General features: G+C 38.2%; 1 protein-coding gene across 3 annotated transcripts in view; it reads right to left on the bottom strand.

Moving 5' to 3' along the window:
* Positions 1 to 19,366, bottom strand: part of ANKRD28 (ankyrin repeat domain 28) — a 170,820-nt gene that overhangs the window by 62,280 nt on the left and 89,174 nt on the right. The window contains exons 1-2 of one of the 3 annotated variants that reach the window (XM_042888445.1): positions 4,323 to 4,676; positions 3,132 to 3,215 (exon numbers count right to left, since the gene is read on the bottom strand). In XM_042888445.1, coding sequence (XP_042744379.1) covers positions 3,132 to 3,215; positions 4,323 to 4,439 — 201 coding nt within the window. In that variant the 5' untranslated portion in view covers positions 4,440 to 4,676. Of the gene's footprint in view, positions 1 to 3,131; positions 3,216 to 4,322; positions 4,677 to 19,366 lie in introns of those variants that run through there. The other 2 variants (XM_042888444.1, XM_042888446.1) reach the window with 2 other exon arrangements.

Genomic DNA, 19,366 nt, shown 5'->3' with positions numbered 1-19,366 from the left:
CATATACGTGTGATTTCAGCCTGATTCATGAAAGGAGCAGCTACAGTTTCTCAAGATTTTTTGGGGAGGAGAAAGGAGAAGTAATCCTTTCTCCTCTTTCCAGTAATTGGAACCTCAGAGAGTGCACCTTCCAAAAATACCTTTGATCAAAGTTCCCGTAAATCAGGTTTGTCCAGCAGGCTGCACACACCAAGGAGGCAGGCCTTTTTGACCCACAACTTCACTGGCTAAAGAACATGCTTAATTTGCTCTTTCTTCACATGAATCACAGCAGCTGAGTTGAATAAAATACATACATTCTAAATCCAGATTCCAGCTGTGATTCAAGAGAGCTGGTAAATGTGACATGAACAGAGAACAACCTCCTTCCTGGAAGAGCCCAGGTTTACTATCAGTACATGATCTTTGAATCTGCACACGAGAATGCAGGCTACGAAAGGCTATCCACCTCACAATCTATCTAAATATAACATTACACTACTAAGTAAGACATCACTTGCTTTATGAATAATGCTCTAATACAGTCCAACCTTAGTGCAATTGATAGCCATTACCAAATGGGCAAACCATAGCCTGCCTGTAGGAAGCCAAACACACAGATTCAACTCACTTAGCTTTAGCAGAGCATTAAGCCAATGGCAAATGATGTTAAAGATTATATACCCCAAAAATAAAAAGGTAAATGAAGCGGGATGATTACAGAAAGGGAAAAAAAAGGTATTTTACCAAGACACCAACAACTTCTCAGAATGACTATCACTGTCACAGTAAAGAGCCAGTGCAGCTCTACCTCCAGCTCTCTTCTGGGCACAATTTCACTTGCAGGACTCAGTCTCCAGTTACATAACTGACCAACTGCTACGCAGAAGGGAGGAAGGAATCCCAGCTATTAGAATACAAACTGCAAAATAATTAGTTGGTATTGAGAGTGGAAAAGACTCTGCAAAGGCAGTGGAGGGAACAGCTTTGGAATTCGAACAATTGTACTGAAGCACTTGGACAGCTAAGTGGAAAAAGATCTAACACATATACTGGTTCTAATACAACCCACTACAGTTCATCCCAATCCTTCTCTTTATTAGGAAACATACACAGTCAATTCATTTCCTTCACTTCCCCCCCTCCTTCTATCCACATCAATTCGTAACACACAACCAAGGGAAAAGGTTTGGATCGGGACTACGTAGGAATACATTACCTCCAGTCAAGTACATACAACAAGTGCAAAACCCAAGAAAAATACCACACACGGACAGATGCACAAAGTTCCCTTTGCAGTTAACTTCATTTCTACCCAACCCTGGCAGGATCTGTATGCTCAGCAAGTCCTGACAAACTGTTCTATGGGTTATATGTGAATTCAGTATTAAATATTGCAGTAGAACTGGGACCGCCACGTTAGAAAGGAGTGCTCACATGAGATAAGCATCTGCCTACGCTGAAGAAGGGAGCTGTGAGGAAAACAGCTTGTTTTCAATGCATTCTAAATGCTCCTTGGACATCACTACTGCAAGATAAATATGTGGTCTAAATCCACAGCAAGAAGCAAAATTGGTATGTATACACATGTACAAACAGATTTTGAATATTCAATCTACAGTATTTTTCTTTGCTATCGCTTCCTGGCAGTTCAGAGTAACCCTCTTCACCCAGAGGTATGAAACAATTACATGAGAAGCTTTCTTATCTAAGCGTGTCTACTTGTTTTGTATTTATGGACTGACAGCACCTGTTCGACAAATGTTGTGAGAGAATCAAAACCAAACAAACTCACTACCACACAGATAATAAAACCTAGCAGAGGCTTTTGTAATAAATAAAGAAGCAGAAAGATACTAAGCTTACTTTGTTTACTATGGGTGCTTAACCTGACTCGTGTATGGAGAAATACAAATGAAATGATAAAGACTAATCAGTTTTTTAAAATGAATATGCTAATAATAGGATTACAATGTGCACATGGAGAGACAAGACAGACACACATGCACAGAACAAGCACTCATGACTAAACAGAAGATTATGTCATTTGATATTATATAATCCATCACAGAATGTTGCTGAAGAACAAGCAAAACTTCTCAAGGAAAGGGGGGAAAAAAAAAAAAAGGAACCTTATCAAACAAAACTTTCAATTTCACAGTGAGTTTCCCTATACAGAGCCCTGCCCAAGCTCCAGAAAACAGGATTTCTAGTTGGCACTGGCCAGAGATAAATTCCACAGAATGCTTTTAAATGTCAAAATACACACGCCTAACTAAATATTTGCTTTTGGTTCTGTGAATCTCAAGAACAAAAGGTAAACAATGATCATGGTCTAACACTGGCCACAGCGTAACATCCAGATGTTAGCTTTAGCTTTTTAGTGTTAGTCACATTCTCATGTACTTGGAGAAGAAACAGCTACATACACTGCTATGATGCTATACCCTAAATGGCTAATGACAGCCTACAATAAGCAAAACAGAATTCTCTAACAGAAGCAAAAGGTTCAGGCAATATTATCTTGCAGAGTGTCAAAGATGCATATTAGAATTTTAATAGAAAGTAAATACAGTAAACGCGTGCAGTTCAATTCTTTGAATTTCACCCAAAATGGAATAAACCTGATTTATTTTCAGTACAACTTCTAAAAATCTGCAGTGTCACCAACAGGACACATGAGCACAATTTCTTACTTTAGAGGCTAATATACGCACTGGGTTTATCTCTCTAATATCCATTCTTAAGCCTACCTACTGAAACTCTGTACTATTTTCTTTAATTGTCTAATATGTACTACATGCTCTATTTCATTCAAAGCATCATTCTCAACTAGTGTTACTTTCTAAGAAGTTAAGATAAACCTGTACATACAAACTTTTCAGTTATCCCAGTACTGCAAAACTAACATTTGAAAAAAAATATAAAATTAACTCTTTAGTATCAATGTGAATGTAGAAAGCTAAAAGAATACCATCTTTCTCCCTCCTCTTTTCCAGAATTAAGTGTATATAAAAATTTTACTTTTGCTTATTACATAAAAGCACTACAACTTACAACTCTTGAATTAACACAGTTTTCAAGTGATTAGTAGAGCAGAAAGCTGGATCAAAACAAAAGTAGATTGTATTCAAAGCTAATTTTGGATTTACCTGAAAATTAACATCTTCTTTCTTAAATATTAATGCTCGAACTTCATCAGGGTCTCCATTAAATATAGCTTGAACCAACGGTGGCTGAAACAAAGAAAAACAAATATTAAGAATGTAAATCCATTTCAGTTTTTAGTGATGCACGTATGATACTGTAACACATAACACAAACACAAGGTGAGGACAAAAATCAGACTTCCCAAGCAGTGGAGTCAAGTGACTACTAACAGTAGGTAGAACTGAAAGAATTCAGAACTTTAAAAACCTCGGACACACAAACATACTTTGTCACTGCATGAACCAATGAAACATACATTATTTTAAAAAGAGCCTGTAAGAGTAGCTTTTAACAGCTGAGAAGAGAATATCTCTTAATAAAATTAGGGCTATTATAACACACTGTGAGTTCTATAAAATATAAGTAGGTTAATACCCTTTACATTAGAAAGTGACCAAAGTGAGTAGAAAGGTTTTACCTGTTCAGAAAGAGAAAAGAACAAGCAAGAAAGCAAAGCGTATCAATCAGATAAGTACGGTAACAAATTCATGCTCACATGCTAAATATAGCAGGATTTCTCAGTAAAAGAAAAGCTGCTGAGATATGCTAGCAAGATTTTCATTAGTCACTTCACAAAACAGTTCCAAGATATAAAAGCAGTCACTTCACAAAACAATTTCAAGAAATAAAAGCAGAGGCCCCCACAGCACTGTCCAGAAAAGGTAGTTTGAATCTAACAGTTACATTTCAATTATGACTTACATTATTTTACTTTAGCTCTTAACTGCTGTCACTTGATGAAGTCTATCAGTTCTCAAAATAAATACAGCGTATAACTGCAATATAATGATTACATCAGTTCCTAAAGTGGTGTTGCATAAATGTAACCCTGAGGAACGAGGAGGGGGGAAAAGCATTCACTCCCAACACAGCTCACCAAGCCCTCTGACAATCCTCTGCTACCATGCAAGAGCTGAGATCTATTACTGCTGCACCATCAATCAAGTTCCATGCAAAACAGCAAGCTCCTGCAAACATGAATTCTAAAACTAAGTTTCAGGCTTTCTCTCTTTAGTTTTTACCACTTTGGCTTCTTTCAACATCATTCATGTTCATGATAATCCTATACATTTCTATTGGTATCCTCGCCAGTATTACAAATGAAAAATATGCCACCAAACAACATGCCTTACCAGCACATTTCCAGGAGGTAATGGACGCAAACATATATCTTCCTGAGGTATATTGGAAACAAACGTGGGAGAATCATCTTCCTCCTCCTCCAAAACAACAATACAGACTCGACTCATTCGATCCGTTTGAAGAAGCAAAAGCAAACAGAATAACACCAGCAACTCTGTTTCTGGAAGCACACTGCAGGTATTGCACCAAGGACCATATAGGGAATGCTTTTACCTGTTTCACATACACTCACAAACTTGTGAGCGCTGCTGCTGGTGTTTGAATATTTAGAAAAGGACATTGCAATCCCACTCTATGCTCCATTTTTCAGATTTGATCACCCTGAGACATTAAGAAAGTTGTTCTATGAAATAAAATTCCACAAAACATCGAAACCACAATGATGAGGCTGTGGAACAGCTGATAAAAATATCCTAGACCCAACTGAATTGCAACAGAGCTCGCTGCCTCCAAGAGCTGTCCTTCCGAGCCAATCTGCCCTTGTCAGCAGCACAACTTGAGCAGTGCCTCCCCCTAAGCAGACAGGGGGATCATTGTTGGAGAAGCACCGGCTCCATTCTGCAGGCCCAGAGAACGAACAATTGCTCTGACAGAGATGGCTGTGGCTATTCCCAGTCCCGCAAGGTCAGTTGCCAGCAAACAGTAGCGGGCTCTCTGCTGTCCGAGAATAAACGCGGGCTCTGACCATTCTGTGATACTGCAGCCCTGTTCCTCAGCGTCAGAAACAGTCCATCCAAAAAATGCATCCGTTTTCCAGCAGTTCTTCAGAGCGGGGAGAGAGGCAAATAATTCTTCCGCGTGCAATAAAAATATCTGCAATGTACAGCGAGGCTGCAGCACATTTACATGCGATCAGTCAGAGCACAGGGACAATGCAACTCCTTGAATAACGCTGTTGGCTCAACCCAGCTTCCCCAAACGACAGACGCAGGCAGCTCACCCCTCAGTGCCACCGGCAGCGCAGCACGCTCAGCTCTCCTTCCCCAGCCTCTGGCTTCTCCATCAGGGAACGCGCCCGGCACAAATTCCAACAAGAAGGACGCTTCAGCAAAATAAGCCAGCTCCCGCACACAAATGACTGCCTCAGACTTCCGCAGAAGCAGTTCATCACTCAAGCGTTCCTTTTGATCGCCATGTGAATCCAGTTCCCATGAGAGTCCTCATTCAGATTAAGGCGGAGAGCGAGGGGAAAAAAATAAAATCAGGCTCCACGCACCTCCTCCGAGCCAACTTCTTTATTCAAACATCTGTCACTGTGCCAACCTGATTTTCCTCTTCGGATGGAGGCTCTGCTTAGCAGGTTTTTTCCCCCGACAGACGAAATGATGTGACAGCAGATAAACCCTGCAGCGGCCCGGCTGCTCCGGCAGAGCGGCGGCTCAGTGAGCGCAGACTGCAGGCTCGCAGGATGGAATGCCCCGTAATGCTCACATGTCACACGCAGCCAGCTACTGCTCCCTGCAACTTCCTCTGGCACAGAAAAAAAAAGACTGCCCTTTTTTGGGGCAGCCTTCGCTGTTACGTTTGTGCCAATTTTGTGACTAATTCAGCCAAAAATGTAAGAATTCTATAACTGAGCAAAGAGCAACCGTTTAATATTTTCCACTAAAAGCCACAGAGAAATCCGGTGTGCTGGCCCTGCTGACTAACAACAATTTAGGCAGTAAACAATCCCAGCGTTTAACTGCTTTCATATGGCACTGGACAGAGAAGCACCACACCACAGCCCTTGCTTAACTGTTTGAAGGCAAGGAACTCCCCACAGAATCTCTCTAACGTGGAATCTCAACACGACCGGTAGAGGCCAACCACTAATGGCCAACCCATGGTTTTCTGCAATGAGGACAAACCTACCCTCTGCCTGAAACACGTACCTCGAGTGTAGATGCATATGAAGTCCTAAAACTTGCTAAATAAGTATTTCAGCTCGAGCGTGCTGAAGTGCTGGTTAGTGGGTGTATTATGTAAATGGCTGCTAACTCGTGGGACTAACTCAGAGCTCCAGGAACAAAGCAAGGGTTCTGCTCACGCTGTGCGGTACCTCTGACGTCCCTCTGAGCTGCCCACATCATGGTGTGCCTATGGTGGGCAAGCTGGCCGGTGGAATTGCTCTCCAGTAACGCATTCACTCTCAAATTTCCCATATTAATCCAAACAGACAGGTTGAAATGGAATATTAAATGGTTTGGGTATTAATAGATGCAGCAAATTCCCACCTTTGGGAGTCATAGGAAGGAAAAACTCACATCACCACTCATTTAAAATAATGTCTACAACTGCTTTGCTGTAACACAATAAATGGCTCAACACACACCTACCGACACTGCACACAGACGAATGTTTTTATACAAGTGCCACAGAGTGACTTAGTCCAGGGCTCCCTGAGCTCAGAAACGCCGGGCTTGGCATAATAGAGCACACACTTTGGACTCACCATGAAATTTCTAGTAAGATTCAAATTTCCCAAATGTTTTCATTTACAATATGTGAATTGTAGCATACCACACAACTTCATAGATACATTCTATTCATTTCTATGGAGTCCAGTTGTTTTGGAACTTCATATTTCTGGTTTTAATTACAAAAAAAGCAATGGCTGGTACACTGTGCTGCTTTGTTCTAGCATTTCAATAATTTATTATAAAGAAATACCACAGATTGATCTGAACACATATGAAAATTCATGTGCTTCTTGGCCACAGCAAAGATTATTTAAATAAAAAGAAGGACATCCTCAAGACTAATCTGTTGCAACATCCGCTGTCTGCTAAGAAACACAGCACCCACAGCCCTGAGGATATTTCACTTTTTGTGGGAAATGGCCTAGGGAACAGACACTGTAGTTCACTTGCATAACTCAAACTTCCTTTGGAAAAAGAAAAAAAAAACAAAAATATGTTGTTACATTTGGAAAATATGAAATATTTTGCAATATGAGCAAGGTACATTTACAAACTATATACTTGGTTTTCATGGTACATACACATACATACATTTGTTAAATAATTCGTGTCACATCCATATTTTAAGTATTAATAAACAGCCTTCTAGAGTAAAAAGTTTATACAGCAAACAAAAGCTACGAATTCCGTACTTTTTCTTCAGAATTCCCATTACATAATTAGGTGTGGTGCTAGACAGGAGATAACATGATCTGAAAGAGGCCCATTTTTCACCTTTGCAATTAATCCTTCAAAGCACACCTAAAAATATTTAGTTAGAAATTGAAAAGCCAATATAAAAAGTATAGGACTTCACACTTACTGAACTGTGAAAATTCACGGTTAAAAACACTTTAATCTGCTGTGGTAATTACTCTAAAAACCTTACCCATAATGAAAACAAACTATTTCTCAAATAAGTTAACACATATCTTGCAGAGCACCACGTATTTTTTTGAATGGTGACATTCCTATGGCCAAAGAGCTAAAAGCCAATACATCACAGCTTGCATCAGGAAGAGAACCAGCACAACCAAGTCAATACTACATTGATCTTGATGGCATTATGAGCCACAGAAAAGTAAGCAGACAAAAATAAAATAAAAAAAAAAAATCACGCTACAAATGTGTGTATGCAATTACTTTCTTCCCCAAAGGGCAACTAACCCTAGCAACATTTAGCTTTTGCTCACAATTAACTACTGCTCAAAGGTTACGTTACTTCAAAAAACAACAAACAAAAAACCAAAATATAACGAAAATAACATTTGGCCATCTGCCCCTTCCCACTCCCTGCTATTGAGAATTCAACCAGAAACAGTCTCAATTTCTTCCTGCGCTTTCAAAAAAATAACCCAAAATATCCTCTGCTTTGCAAAATACAAGTTTTTATACCACCACCTATTCCAAAGGCTTAAATCCACAATTCTACTAAAAGAAATCAATCCTAAGTTTTAGTTTTTCAGTGTATTATCTGGAAACTAGTAACTTTCAGTAAGGGAGAAGAGATAACAGTAAAAGAACATGAAGGCTGAGTAAATAAGAGGTGACTTCATAACTCCCCTTCACTAACTAATCCAACAATCCCAACCAGAGGTATGAATAAACAAAGCTGCATCTCTCAAAATACACTTCCTAACTTATCCTAATAAAACTTGCTGTAAGCGAAGATCAGTGGGTTATCAGCATCCATCTTCTCCAAAGCTCTTGAATGTTTCAAAATTAAATTTCACAGATTTAAAATAAGAAGACTTTTTAAACAAGTAGTTGAGAATCATCTAACTTTTTTTTTATTAAAAGTCATTTCTACTGGGTCTTGAGTGGTGATCAGGTTGCAGACACATCTAATTGTTAGCAAAACAAAATCTCCATATTTAAGTCTTAAAATGTTAAGGAGTACAATGATTAGACAATAAAAACAACTTTCAAGTGGACAAAACTGGTAATAAACATTTTTGCAAAAAAAGTCTTTGTGTTTACATAGTATTTTCAGCAAATAAATTGTCTTTAACTGAATCAAATTCCAAGAGAATTCCATGAGTAGATATACAGAAAGCAATCATAGGAACACAGTCTGCAGTTTAAAATATGGATGACAGCAGCCACATCTGCACCAGACAGAAAAAAAAAAACTGTGAACTCAGAAGCAGCTAAAAATAGTAACCTTTTTCTATAGATTGACCCTTTCCTCAGGAATTGATGAGCAAAGGACTGTAGCAGCACTGTAGATGATGCCGAACACCTCAGCGAAGCACATTCAGTACCAACAAACCTACTCAAATAACCATTTCTCTTGACAATCAGCATTTACCAAGTTCTCTTCTGGGCTGAGAATATGCCAACTGGCTTCATTTAGTATTCTGTATAATTGAGGATCTAGGAAAGGGATAAAACTGTTCTGTCAGATTTCAGTAAAAATGAAAAATTCAAAACCGAGTAAGGCTTATGATTTTTCTAAAAAACAACTGGTCTAAGCTATGGACCTCTTCAGGAGACAGATTACTCACAGTACTCTTATCTATTCATGCACAAGCAATGTACACAACAGATAAGCAGTTTCTTGAATAATTTATCTATAATATTTACTAAAGTTTTCCTAACACACAAACAAAGATGAGTGTTCAGCATCACCATGAATATAAGCTGCAATACTTCAAGCAGCCTTGTGAGTCACTTGTCTGAGCCCTTCGCTGTTTCCTCCCCACTCCTGGGGGAATGAGGTGGAGTCAGGAAAGAGAATGGTCTAAGGCAATAATAAATTACAGTCTTTCTTCTCAATTTTGCTCTGTTTATTCCAGACTCTGCATATGATGCACAGCTGGGATGCAGAAAAAGGAGACTCATTTTAACCTCTGGGCTCCATGCTTCTGCTTACAAGGACAAGTGAAACAGCTTTGCTTGCACCTCTTGGATGCTGTAGGCAGCTCTTCTTTCTTTCGGGCAAGTATGCAGCCTGAAGTGATTTACAGAAGCACCTGATTGCACAGAAAATACAAAGCTACATAATTTCAACAGAAATTGAATCAAAGAGATTGCAGAATTGCATCAAGAGATGCAAACGTGGCAGTAGGAAAAGTATCTAGCACTCATTCTATCTTCTCTCTATTGGAGCAGCAGATGAAAAAACACTAATGCAATTGTGCTTGAGATGTAAACATCATTTGTACATTTAATCAAACTGCAATCTTTTAGAATACATCATAAATATACTTTATTTCTCTCTGATCAGATTTTAAAAGTGTTAAAAGTGTATTTTGCAATTTTCTGTGTAAGACTTCTTGCATACTTCGTATACTCCAACAATACACTGGCTCAGAAACTTTCAGCTGATCTATAGCATCTTACAACCACCACAAGATGAAACAAAATCTTTTTTACAAAGTGCCTCGATAACCAAAATACAAAGTCTAGTAGGCTGTGCCTAGTAGCTGAAGCCTAGCAAACAGTGAGGACTCAGCACAGACATTACTACAAATCAACTAATCAGCCATGAAGAGGTGGTGTGCAATGGCAGGCAGCTCCTCCTGACTCCCTTCTCTGCCTCCTGCTCTGGAGCTCTCTGAAGGCAATTCTAACACTCAGCAGCTGTCCAAAATACAACAGTGGAAATGGATCAAAATAAAGTTAATTACAAGTCAAGACAACTGCCGTTTCAGGAAAGACAGCCTACAAAACGGTACACCTATCTGTATATGATGTTGTAGACCCCTATAATTCTTTCCAATTCAGACCACATCCACAGCCTATTTTGTTTCCTGGCACTAGAAATACTGTTAAATATATATTACAATTACACCCAGAGCATACTTCCAGTAGTAATTACTGAAGGCAGCAATTTCAGCTGCACACATCAACTTTAAGAGCAGAGTGCGAGGAACCAAAACAAAACCCAAAGGCTCAGCAGTCTTTATTTGTTCTTCCACATATCAACCATTCTCCCCCTTGCACAACTCAGCTGGTTGCTGGGAGGTTACACCAGATGGGAATGCAACCATAACATAGAGTAAAAACACTAACCAGAGGCTTTAGAATACAGCAACCCGCAGCCACAGCTGCCACCAACAGCTTGATGCTTCAGGAAGAGATGCTATTGAACCTTCCCAACGACAGAAACAGATAAAGGTAGCTGAGCTGGAGCAAACAAACAACTGCAGAATTCCTAATCTTAGTTTTGTATCACCAGTTACACTGCCCTAAGACTATTTATGTCAGAGTGCACACACTTACAAATGAACTATATCATGATCCCACTAAATCATATTAGGGCAGCTGGTAAAACAACTGAGAATTCCCTGCAGGCACTTGGAGCACTCATACATAGAGAAGAGTTAGTACATCTCTTTTGATCTGCTTCTCTACTCATCTATAGTCATGCTCTGAAGATGAGCATACGAAGTGCTGATTTTACATATTTTCCCCTTTGAAATTTTTTTCCTGCAATACTGCTTCAGAACAGGAAACAGAATCAAGATCATATTTTATTACAAAAACTCAACCAACATCACAAAGTCAACATAACATTGTTTTACTGTCACCACACAATAGACCTGTTTTTTCTTTCCCAGTAGGTATTCTTTGGGCTACAGTACACCGTCTGCATTTCAAGGACAGATGCTACAATGTATAAGATCACCACATGCCTTTCACCCTTGCATATCAACAGATGTCCACAGGATTTTCTATAAGAAGGGTGGCACAGGAGGTTTAGGAAGTTCTTGCTCTAATGCATTGAAAACAATTCACTTAGTCCACATCTAAAAAGGAAAAAGCAGCTTTTTTTTTTTTTTTAATATATATTAAACAAAAAAACCAAGTGTGATCTTGTCAGAGAAAGAACAAGTTCTACCCTTTCTAGAATCATGTGGTTTGTTGGTTTTTTAGATTTATTTACTTTTTTTTTTTTTTTTTTTTTTTTTTTTTTTTAAACCCTGCATGTGTTCCTCATCATACAAACCAGTAACTTGGATTTTCACCTTGCTTTTTTCTTAACATTGATTCTTCTGCTGAAGGCTGGAAATGCCCTCAAAGAAAAGGCAGCATCACAGGAGTTCCCCTAATTCAGCACTGGACAGTGCAGGTGTTGAGACTGAAAGCTGTGACATCCTAGCTGAGAAACATGGAACAAACATCACTTTTTCTTTAACGAAACTCTGTTCTGTGGCAATCCAGCTGAGTTTCTGAAGGAGCAGGTGTTGGTCAGGTGCATTTCTGGAAATGAAAGTTCCTCCGCTGCCTGTGACAGGTGACAAATTTGATTCTGTCACAAGTTCTAAACTAAGAGATGAAATCTCAAAGCTCTCATTGCAGCTTGTTAAAGGAGCTTGGCATGATCACAAATAGGCTACTCTTCTCCAAGCTGCATCAAAGTTGTTTCTTCCAATAGTGGTTTTTTTTTTGTTTTGTTTTTTTTTTTTTAAATGCAGATGTACCACCCATCTCCTTTTCCCTTCTCTTTCCCCTGTAAAATTCATTGGCCATCTATTTTTTCTCAGCACAATTTCAAGACATACACTAGAGTAAGGAATGCAGCTGAGTTACCCTCTCATTCACACAGAATAACAGAGCCCTACATTTGACTATAAGCATATGCAAGTATGGAAGAAATTTGGGTTTGTTTTTCATTTCAGCAGGCAGGAACAGTAGCCAGATGCTATACAAAATATGCAACACATTTTAAAATTATGCTGTTGTATGAGAATTCTAGAAGTCTGAGGAAATGATTCTCCTGATTTCCTATTTTTTTTTTTTTTTTTAATCTCCTACCACGCACAAAATTTAGGCAAAAAGAAAAGTCAAATCAGTTCTGCCAGTCAGCAGAAGGCTTTTACAGTTTCATGTCACCAACCACAAGAATACCCCATGGTTAAGTTGCCATAGTTACAAAATGTTTGTGTTCATACATTTGTCTGAAATTCCTATGGAATTCCCACCCGGCCAAAACCAGCAGTAGCAGGGAGTGCACCACTAACATTTAAGCACTTGAGTCAGAAATGCATTCCGTTTCCGTTCAGACTGTTATCTGGGAAACACTAAAAAAGATGATTCATACCATTTTGAGCTGTGGAAGGGTGGAAACAAACATCACATTCAACTATTTTAAACCTTCAGTGATGACTCACATTAGCTTAGGATGTTTCCAGAATCAGCTCCTTTTTCAAACAGAAAATTGCTATTGACTATTCAAGAAAATAATCTGTTGACTACTCAAGAAAATAAACAAGATGAATTCACTTTAAAAATAACTGTTCAACTATCAAAACTATCCATTGAAAAATAAAAGGGAAAAGGTTCCACCTTCCCTCTCCCTTTTCCACACTCCCTCTCCTCTAAAAAAGAGGTAATAATTAAAAAAAAAAAAAAAAACACTAAAAAATCTACCCACAAACAAACCAACATAAAACCCAAAAGGCTTAGTAGATCAAACACACCTCCGTAGGCTGAAGTTGGAAAGGCCACTGAATGAGCACAATTTGCAAAAATCACCCTGGAAATTCTTCTACAGCAAGTCTGTTACCTCTCAGCTGTATTAGCAGGGTCTTATGCTTTGACTGTTTTATGTTTTGTTTCGACTGACACAGTTGGATGGTTTGAGCAGCCAATTCAAGTAGAACATTAATCCAGTCACAGAGGCAACAAGACATAGTCAACTAAGAGTGAGGAACAATCGATAGCCTGCGTAAAGTTAAGAAAGAAGCACAGAACTGCACCCGAAGAAATGCTTCACACAACTCACTGATGATTCAGTGACCATGAAGGGAAAGTGATAAAGAGTTGGTTTGAAGGGACAAAAGTAGAAATGGGTTAGAGTACCTTCCCAGTGCCACACACCAGAAGAGCACCTAGAAGATGACACTCTGCATGGAAGCAATGCCCACCCACTACCTGCCAAGTCTAACCATCTTAGGGAATAAAAGTCAAAATTATCTTCAAAAGTCTGTCTGCTATTTACTCATACGCATAAAACTCTGATAAATAAAAGAATCAAGATACTTTATCAAGACATGAGGCAACACTTTATTTACAACAATAGTGAGAGTAGCAAATTACTTCTCAGGAGGCCACACAACTTTTAACATTCAAAGCACTGCTCTTTAGTTTTCTTTGTCAATGACAAAAGACAACAAAGTCTACTTCTTCAAATCGTCTATTCACCTCTATTGTCACAACAGAAAACTCTCCTAGGAGGAAAGATTTGGAAGTCAGTAACACTGGGGGAGAAAGAAGCTTAAACACTAAGTGTTTACGTCTCCAAATTCACAACTTGCAAAAGAGAATCTGTTGTTTTTGAAATTTCTTTTTAATTTCCCTACTCATAGCCATGTGATGGTGGAACTCTCCTCGAATCCAAACTCTCTCTCCCTGTCCCACCCAAGTGAGAGCACTGTTAGTGGATGAGTTTTCTGGTTAGGTTTTTTTTTCAGGATGGAAATTTTTTTTTTTAAGAATGTTTTCTGCAACTCAGTTCAAATCAAATTGTCTCTCACTGAAAATTTACAACAGTTGAAACAAAATCATGAATATTCCAGTAAATATTCCACTAAAACACATGTAAAATTCATAACAGTGCAATACTTCGAATAGGCAGGTTCTAGTAGATCTGAATAGAGAGACTGTGACCAGAGAAACCACAGCTCACAACTGGGACATTTACTTTTTGTTTCCATACATACCAGGGGCTCAAAATACTGTACAAAAGTGAACAAAATGAATTCTGTTTGCTACAGATACCAGTGCTATTTTCTCTGTGCTTAGGATGTAAACACTCTGTACCGACTTACATGAACTCTTCAGATTTTCATCTGAATAGTACAGGTCAGCAGCTGCCTCATGTACCAGTTTGCTGCCTGGGGGATGCTGCACTTCCTCAAAATTTTTAGGAATCCCTTACATATTCTTTGTGTCCAAGGAGTGCTTTTTTCTGGCAACTGAAACCACTCTGGAAAACACAGCTGGATAAAGTCCAGTGCTGCTTCCAGGAGGGCTCTAGGATATGAGCATGTAAGTGACGTTCATTCTTAGAAGTTACTTTTATTGGCATCTTTTCAATTCAGAGAATTCTTCAAGGGAAGATTAAAGAGCCCTTCCCTTAAACAGCTGAACACTCCATTACTGAGTAAAGTTGCATAAAATACAGCAAACTATTAACTAAAAATACTAATTAAAACTTTTTCCACCCAAAGTTTTTTTCTTTTCAAAAGTGAGGTTTGAGGAAGTGGCTGAGTCTGATTTTAATTGTGGCCACCAGAGGGATTCTTCACTGCCCTCTTCCTTGCATGATCCTTTGCTCATTCACATCCCCTTCCTGTGCCAGCACAAGCACCTGTGTGATCCAACTGCCCCATTTTGTTTTTCTGGTGGTAAATTAGTTGAGCTAGCTCATCGTGGGATGACAGATGACACAGAGAAGTAGTGGGAGCATTTGTATTTCTTATTGTGATAGAAAGTGATTCAACTGCTTTATAAAACCTCACCCATAAGATGAGCTGCCTTCATCAACAGCAACTAGTCAGAACTACTTCAATCCTTATTATCTTCCTTAAAATACCCCAAAACAGTTTCCTTGAAACCTTAACATATCCAAATTTAGACAACTGTGTATTACTCAAATTCTTTCCAATTACTCCAAAATTTATGGGAAGAACTCAAATTCTGCTCCTACACATCACTGTATAAATGACTCCTAATAAGTTTGCTTTGTTTTTAAAGGATAATACTTTGTGAGGTAGAAATTTCACAGATTACATTAATCAAATTGCCTGCATAGTACTAACAGTGTTTATAAATCACCCAGCATTAAGAACAGGATGCAGAATTGTAGGGCCCAGCTTTCAGTCAAACACACACCAGTTATGCATGCAGCATCTGTACATGTACAGTTTAGGTACTTATTATGTCTGACACTGGAACACAGAAGGCAGTTGTATTACAACTTTACACTATAAAACATACATGATAAAAAAGTTAAATGGGATTTGTTTAAGATTAGACTTGGTTCCAAAATTTGCTAACACTTACTTCAACCAGTTATTTGTTCAGTTAAGGTGCCACCACGAGGAGAACTTGAGAAGTACATTTTGGCATTCCGAGAAGCTAACAAATTGCTTTAGAAAGAAGTACAGAATCTGTAGTACTAGAAGTACTAGAAACTTACAGAATCTGAAAGATGATACCAAAACAGAATGTCACTTAATACATACGAATAGCACATTATCTCTTTAAAATATCGAGAAAATTAGCTTCTATATCCTTGCCTCTAAAATCCAAAGGCTTAGCTATCTTACAAAAAAGCTGAACTACATCCAGCAAATGTGTACACATCTTCAAGTGCTTGCAGAAGTGAGCCTACAGAACACCTAACATCCAGCTGTCTACTGCTGCTTCTTCTGGCAAGGCAACTTATTTTATAGAAGCAATGTGAAAAAATACAATTCTATAACATCTACGTACATAAGAGTTTTACAAATGTGTTAGGTACACCTTTAGTATCAAAAACTTCAGAATACTGTTTAGAATGCTCCTAGTTGTTTATATCACATGTATCACACTGTGTAAACTCTTCCCAAAAAAACCTGTGCAGCTGCAACCAGACTCCTCAAAATGCAGCTGAGTTCATAAACTAAGTCTGTGAACTAGACCAAAATACAAACATTATTAAAAAGACTTGAAGATTAAGTCACACAGATATATACAGATTTTGAGTCCTTACTCAGCCATTGTAACCTTTTCTTCTACAAAAGATTTCAGACCCTAGAAAACAAAGGCTTGAAAAGATAGCTTGAATTTTGAAGAATGCTGTGTTTGTTACCCATGTTTCTTCTTGGATGCACACTGACACCTTATGGACATTTAAAAAATTTTTAAAGGAGAACACCCTCCTTATTTCTGTCATTCAATGCTTTTAAAATTCAAGTGGCTTTTATTTTGATGCCAAGTTGACTTCTTAAGAAACGTACAGCGCATTACTGAGTTTATTGCTAAGCTTGTCATAACACACCTATTAAGTATTCACCCTGGATGAGTAATGTGAGGGTCCCATTGGCATGGCACATGTAGCCAGGGTACCCATCTCCAGCCCTGGCCTTTCCAAATTGCAGTGAAGCAACCCCAGAACCCTGTATCTCCCTGCAAATAAGAGACTGAGAAGAAAAACGGTATGGATGTCATATGAAAAATGGTTTTTGAAGCTTGGTATTTGAAGCTATAAATGATCTCCAGTGGCTATGCAGAAGTCTTCTACTCTTTTCTGTATATTTTATGTATATTAAGTCCAGTTCAATTTATGGCAAAAAGGCTATTTTAATTTATGGCTAAATGTTATTTAGCACTACTGTATCATAGAAAATAAAGGTTAAAGGGCACAGTCCCCTCCAAAGTCGCATTTTGAAATAAAAAGTGTAAAAAGAAAAACAAAAAGCCAAGGAAAAAGTCCATAGTAATCTATGTAAATAAATAAGTAACACAGCATTCATCTCAAGAATGACAAGCTGGTGCATAAAATGATTAAGTCTTCAACAGTACTAAAAAAAAAAAAAAAACAACAACCAAAAGAGTAATACAGTAATACAAATGCAATAGGCCTGTACTGCTTATTTGCTAGGGGAATTACAAGATTCCTCTGAATTACTATAGAGTTAATGTAATTAACACCATCCAGGAAATAATAATAAAAAAGCCTCATTCTTCTGAAATGCTTAGCCTTACCTAAGTAGGCAAGACAAAGCCACTTAAAGGCTTTTATTAGTTCTTAAAAATGAAAAGAAACTCCGTTATATTATAATAATAAAACAACAATTCTGTTTTTTTAAATATTTATAGCATTCCTCTACACATCTAAGCATTCTAACAGAAATTATGATACTTTGTCTTTTTTTTTTTAAATAAAAAATTATTAGAAATACATGTCAAGAAAAGCCTTTGCCTCATATCTTCCCCATACCTAAGGAAAGCTAAAAGATGAACACTTGACTATCTCTTATTTAATACAAGCATTGCTTTACTTTTCTTTTGAAGCGAAATTCCTGTAGCATTAAAATCAAACCAAGGAGGACAAAAGGATTTTTTGTTTGGTTGGTTGGTTGGTTTGGTTTTTTCTTTGTTTTACATTTTCCATCCCAGAGGAGCATCCTATCAACTCTTTGTCTCACAGGACTCTTGGCTTCAGCAGAGATAGAACAAGCAAGCTGCCAGTCAGCATATTTTTCTGACACATTCCTGCCCATCCCAGCCAAAAAGCAGCAGCTGGCAAGGTTCATTTTTTGTGGAAGAGAGTAGATTTGTCAGTCATTACTATCACCATCTGGTCAACAAGGGAAATACTACACTTATTCCTGTTCATAAAAAGATTAAAATTAGGTCGCCTTGAAATATGCACTTCAGAAAGAATCTGATGCAACAGATTAAAGCAAAGCTTATTTTGCTCCATATGTATCTATTAAAGTGCTGCTAGCAACACGGGTAGAAATGATGCTAACCACCATAAACACCCGACCTGGTAGCCAAGCTGCTCAGACTCAGGTTTTCCGCATCAGGTGCCAGACCTCAGATAAAAACCACAGACAGACTTCTAGCTTAAAAAAAACAGAACAAAAATCAAAGTTCAGTTATTACCATGAACATGATTAGAGAAAAAATAAATTTTATCTTCAGAAGAACTGATCTTCAATACAAGCTTATAGCAACTTAAGCAACAGCACCACACTATGTTGTAACTGTTGTATTACCTTCAGGAACATCAAAAAAACATGCATCATTCTGGTACCCGTTATACACATGTAATAGATATGTGTTTTATTAATCAAAACCTGTGGTTTATTAGTCAAAATCTGCACAGATTTCCTCAAAGTCTTAGCTTTATACTCTAAATGTTTTCAGCTAGCTTGTAGCTGTCTAGTAACACAATTTGCTGAATAATTTATCCCAAAAGAACAGTCTTCAGCTACAAACAGCACACATAGCTTACAAAAAGTAGACCAGCAAGCTGCACCCAAAAACTACTGACTCATCTTTCAGTAAGCACAGCATTTGGAAATACTGTAGCTGGCACTGCATTTTTACTAAGGATGCTCATCACATGTTATTTGCACAAGAGCAAGACAAGGTATATCAGCAACCATGACTTTCAACTAATCGATATTAACCATTACCTGTACGGCCTCTCCATCCCAAAGACAGATGTAGGGATGGCAGGGGAAACCAACACTCCTCCCCACACCTGGAAATCAAGACATTTTTCCTAACAGTTCAAGGCATTCAAATTATGCCAGCCTGATTCCTGTTCAAAACTGCTCAGGCTTCAAAAAAGGAAAGAAAACAACAGAAACTCAACCATACAAAAATGGGAAAGATCAGACGAGAGGACAGGTCTGCAACCCAAGACTTTATAGGAGATATCCACCCCATCTATCCCACAAATTCACTTTGCCTCTGGACTCCTACAACACCAAGTTCAGGGACTAAGAGAAGCTACAGCTCTTCAACACTATACACCTGATACCAGGAGTACCGAGCAGAACAGTTCATAATCAAGGAAAGAAAAAAACAACAAAAAAGCAACATATATCTCAACTTAGCTTTCAGCTCAAAAGTTTCTCAGC

Source organism: Lagopus leucura, unplaced genomic scaffold (assembly GCF_019238085.1).
Source record: "Lagopus leucura isolate 7727_CA_CO unplaced genomic scaffold, USGS_WTPT01 Super-Scaffold_100157, whole genome shotgun sequence".
Lineage (NCBI taxonomy): Eukaryota > Metazoa > Chordata > Aves > Galliformes > Phasianidae > Lagopus > Lagopus leucura.
This window is presented reverse-complemented; position numbering and strand designations above follow the sequence as displayed.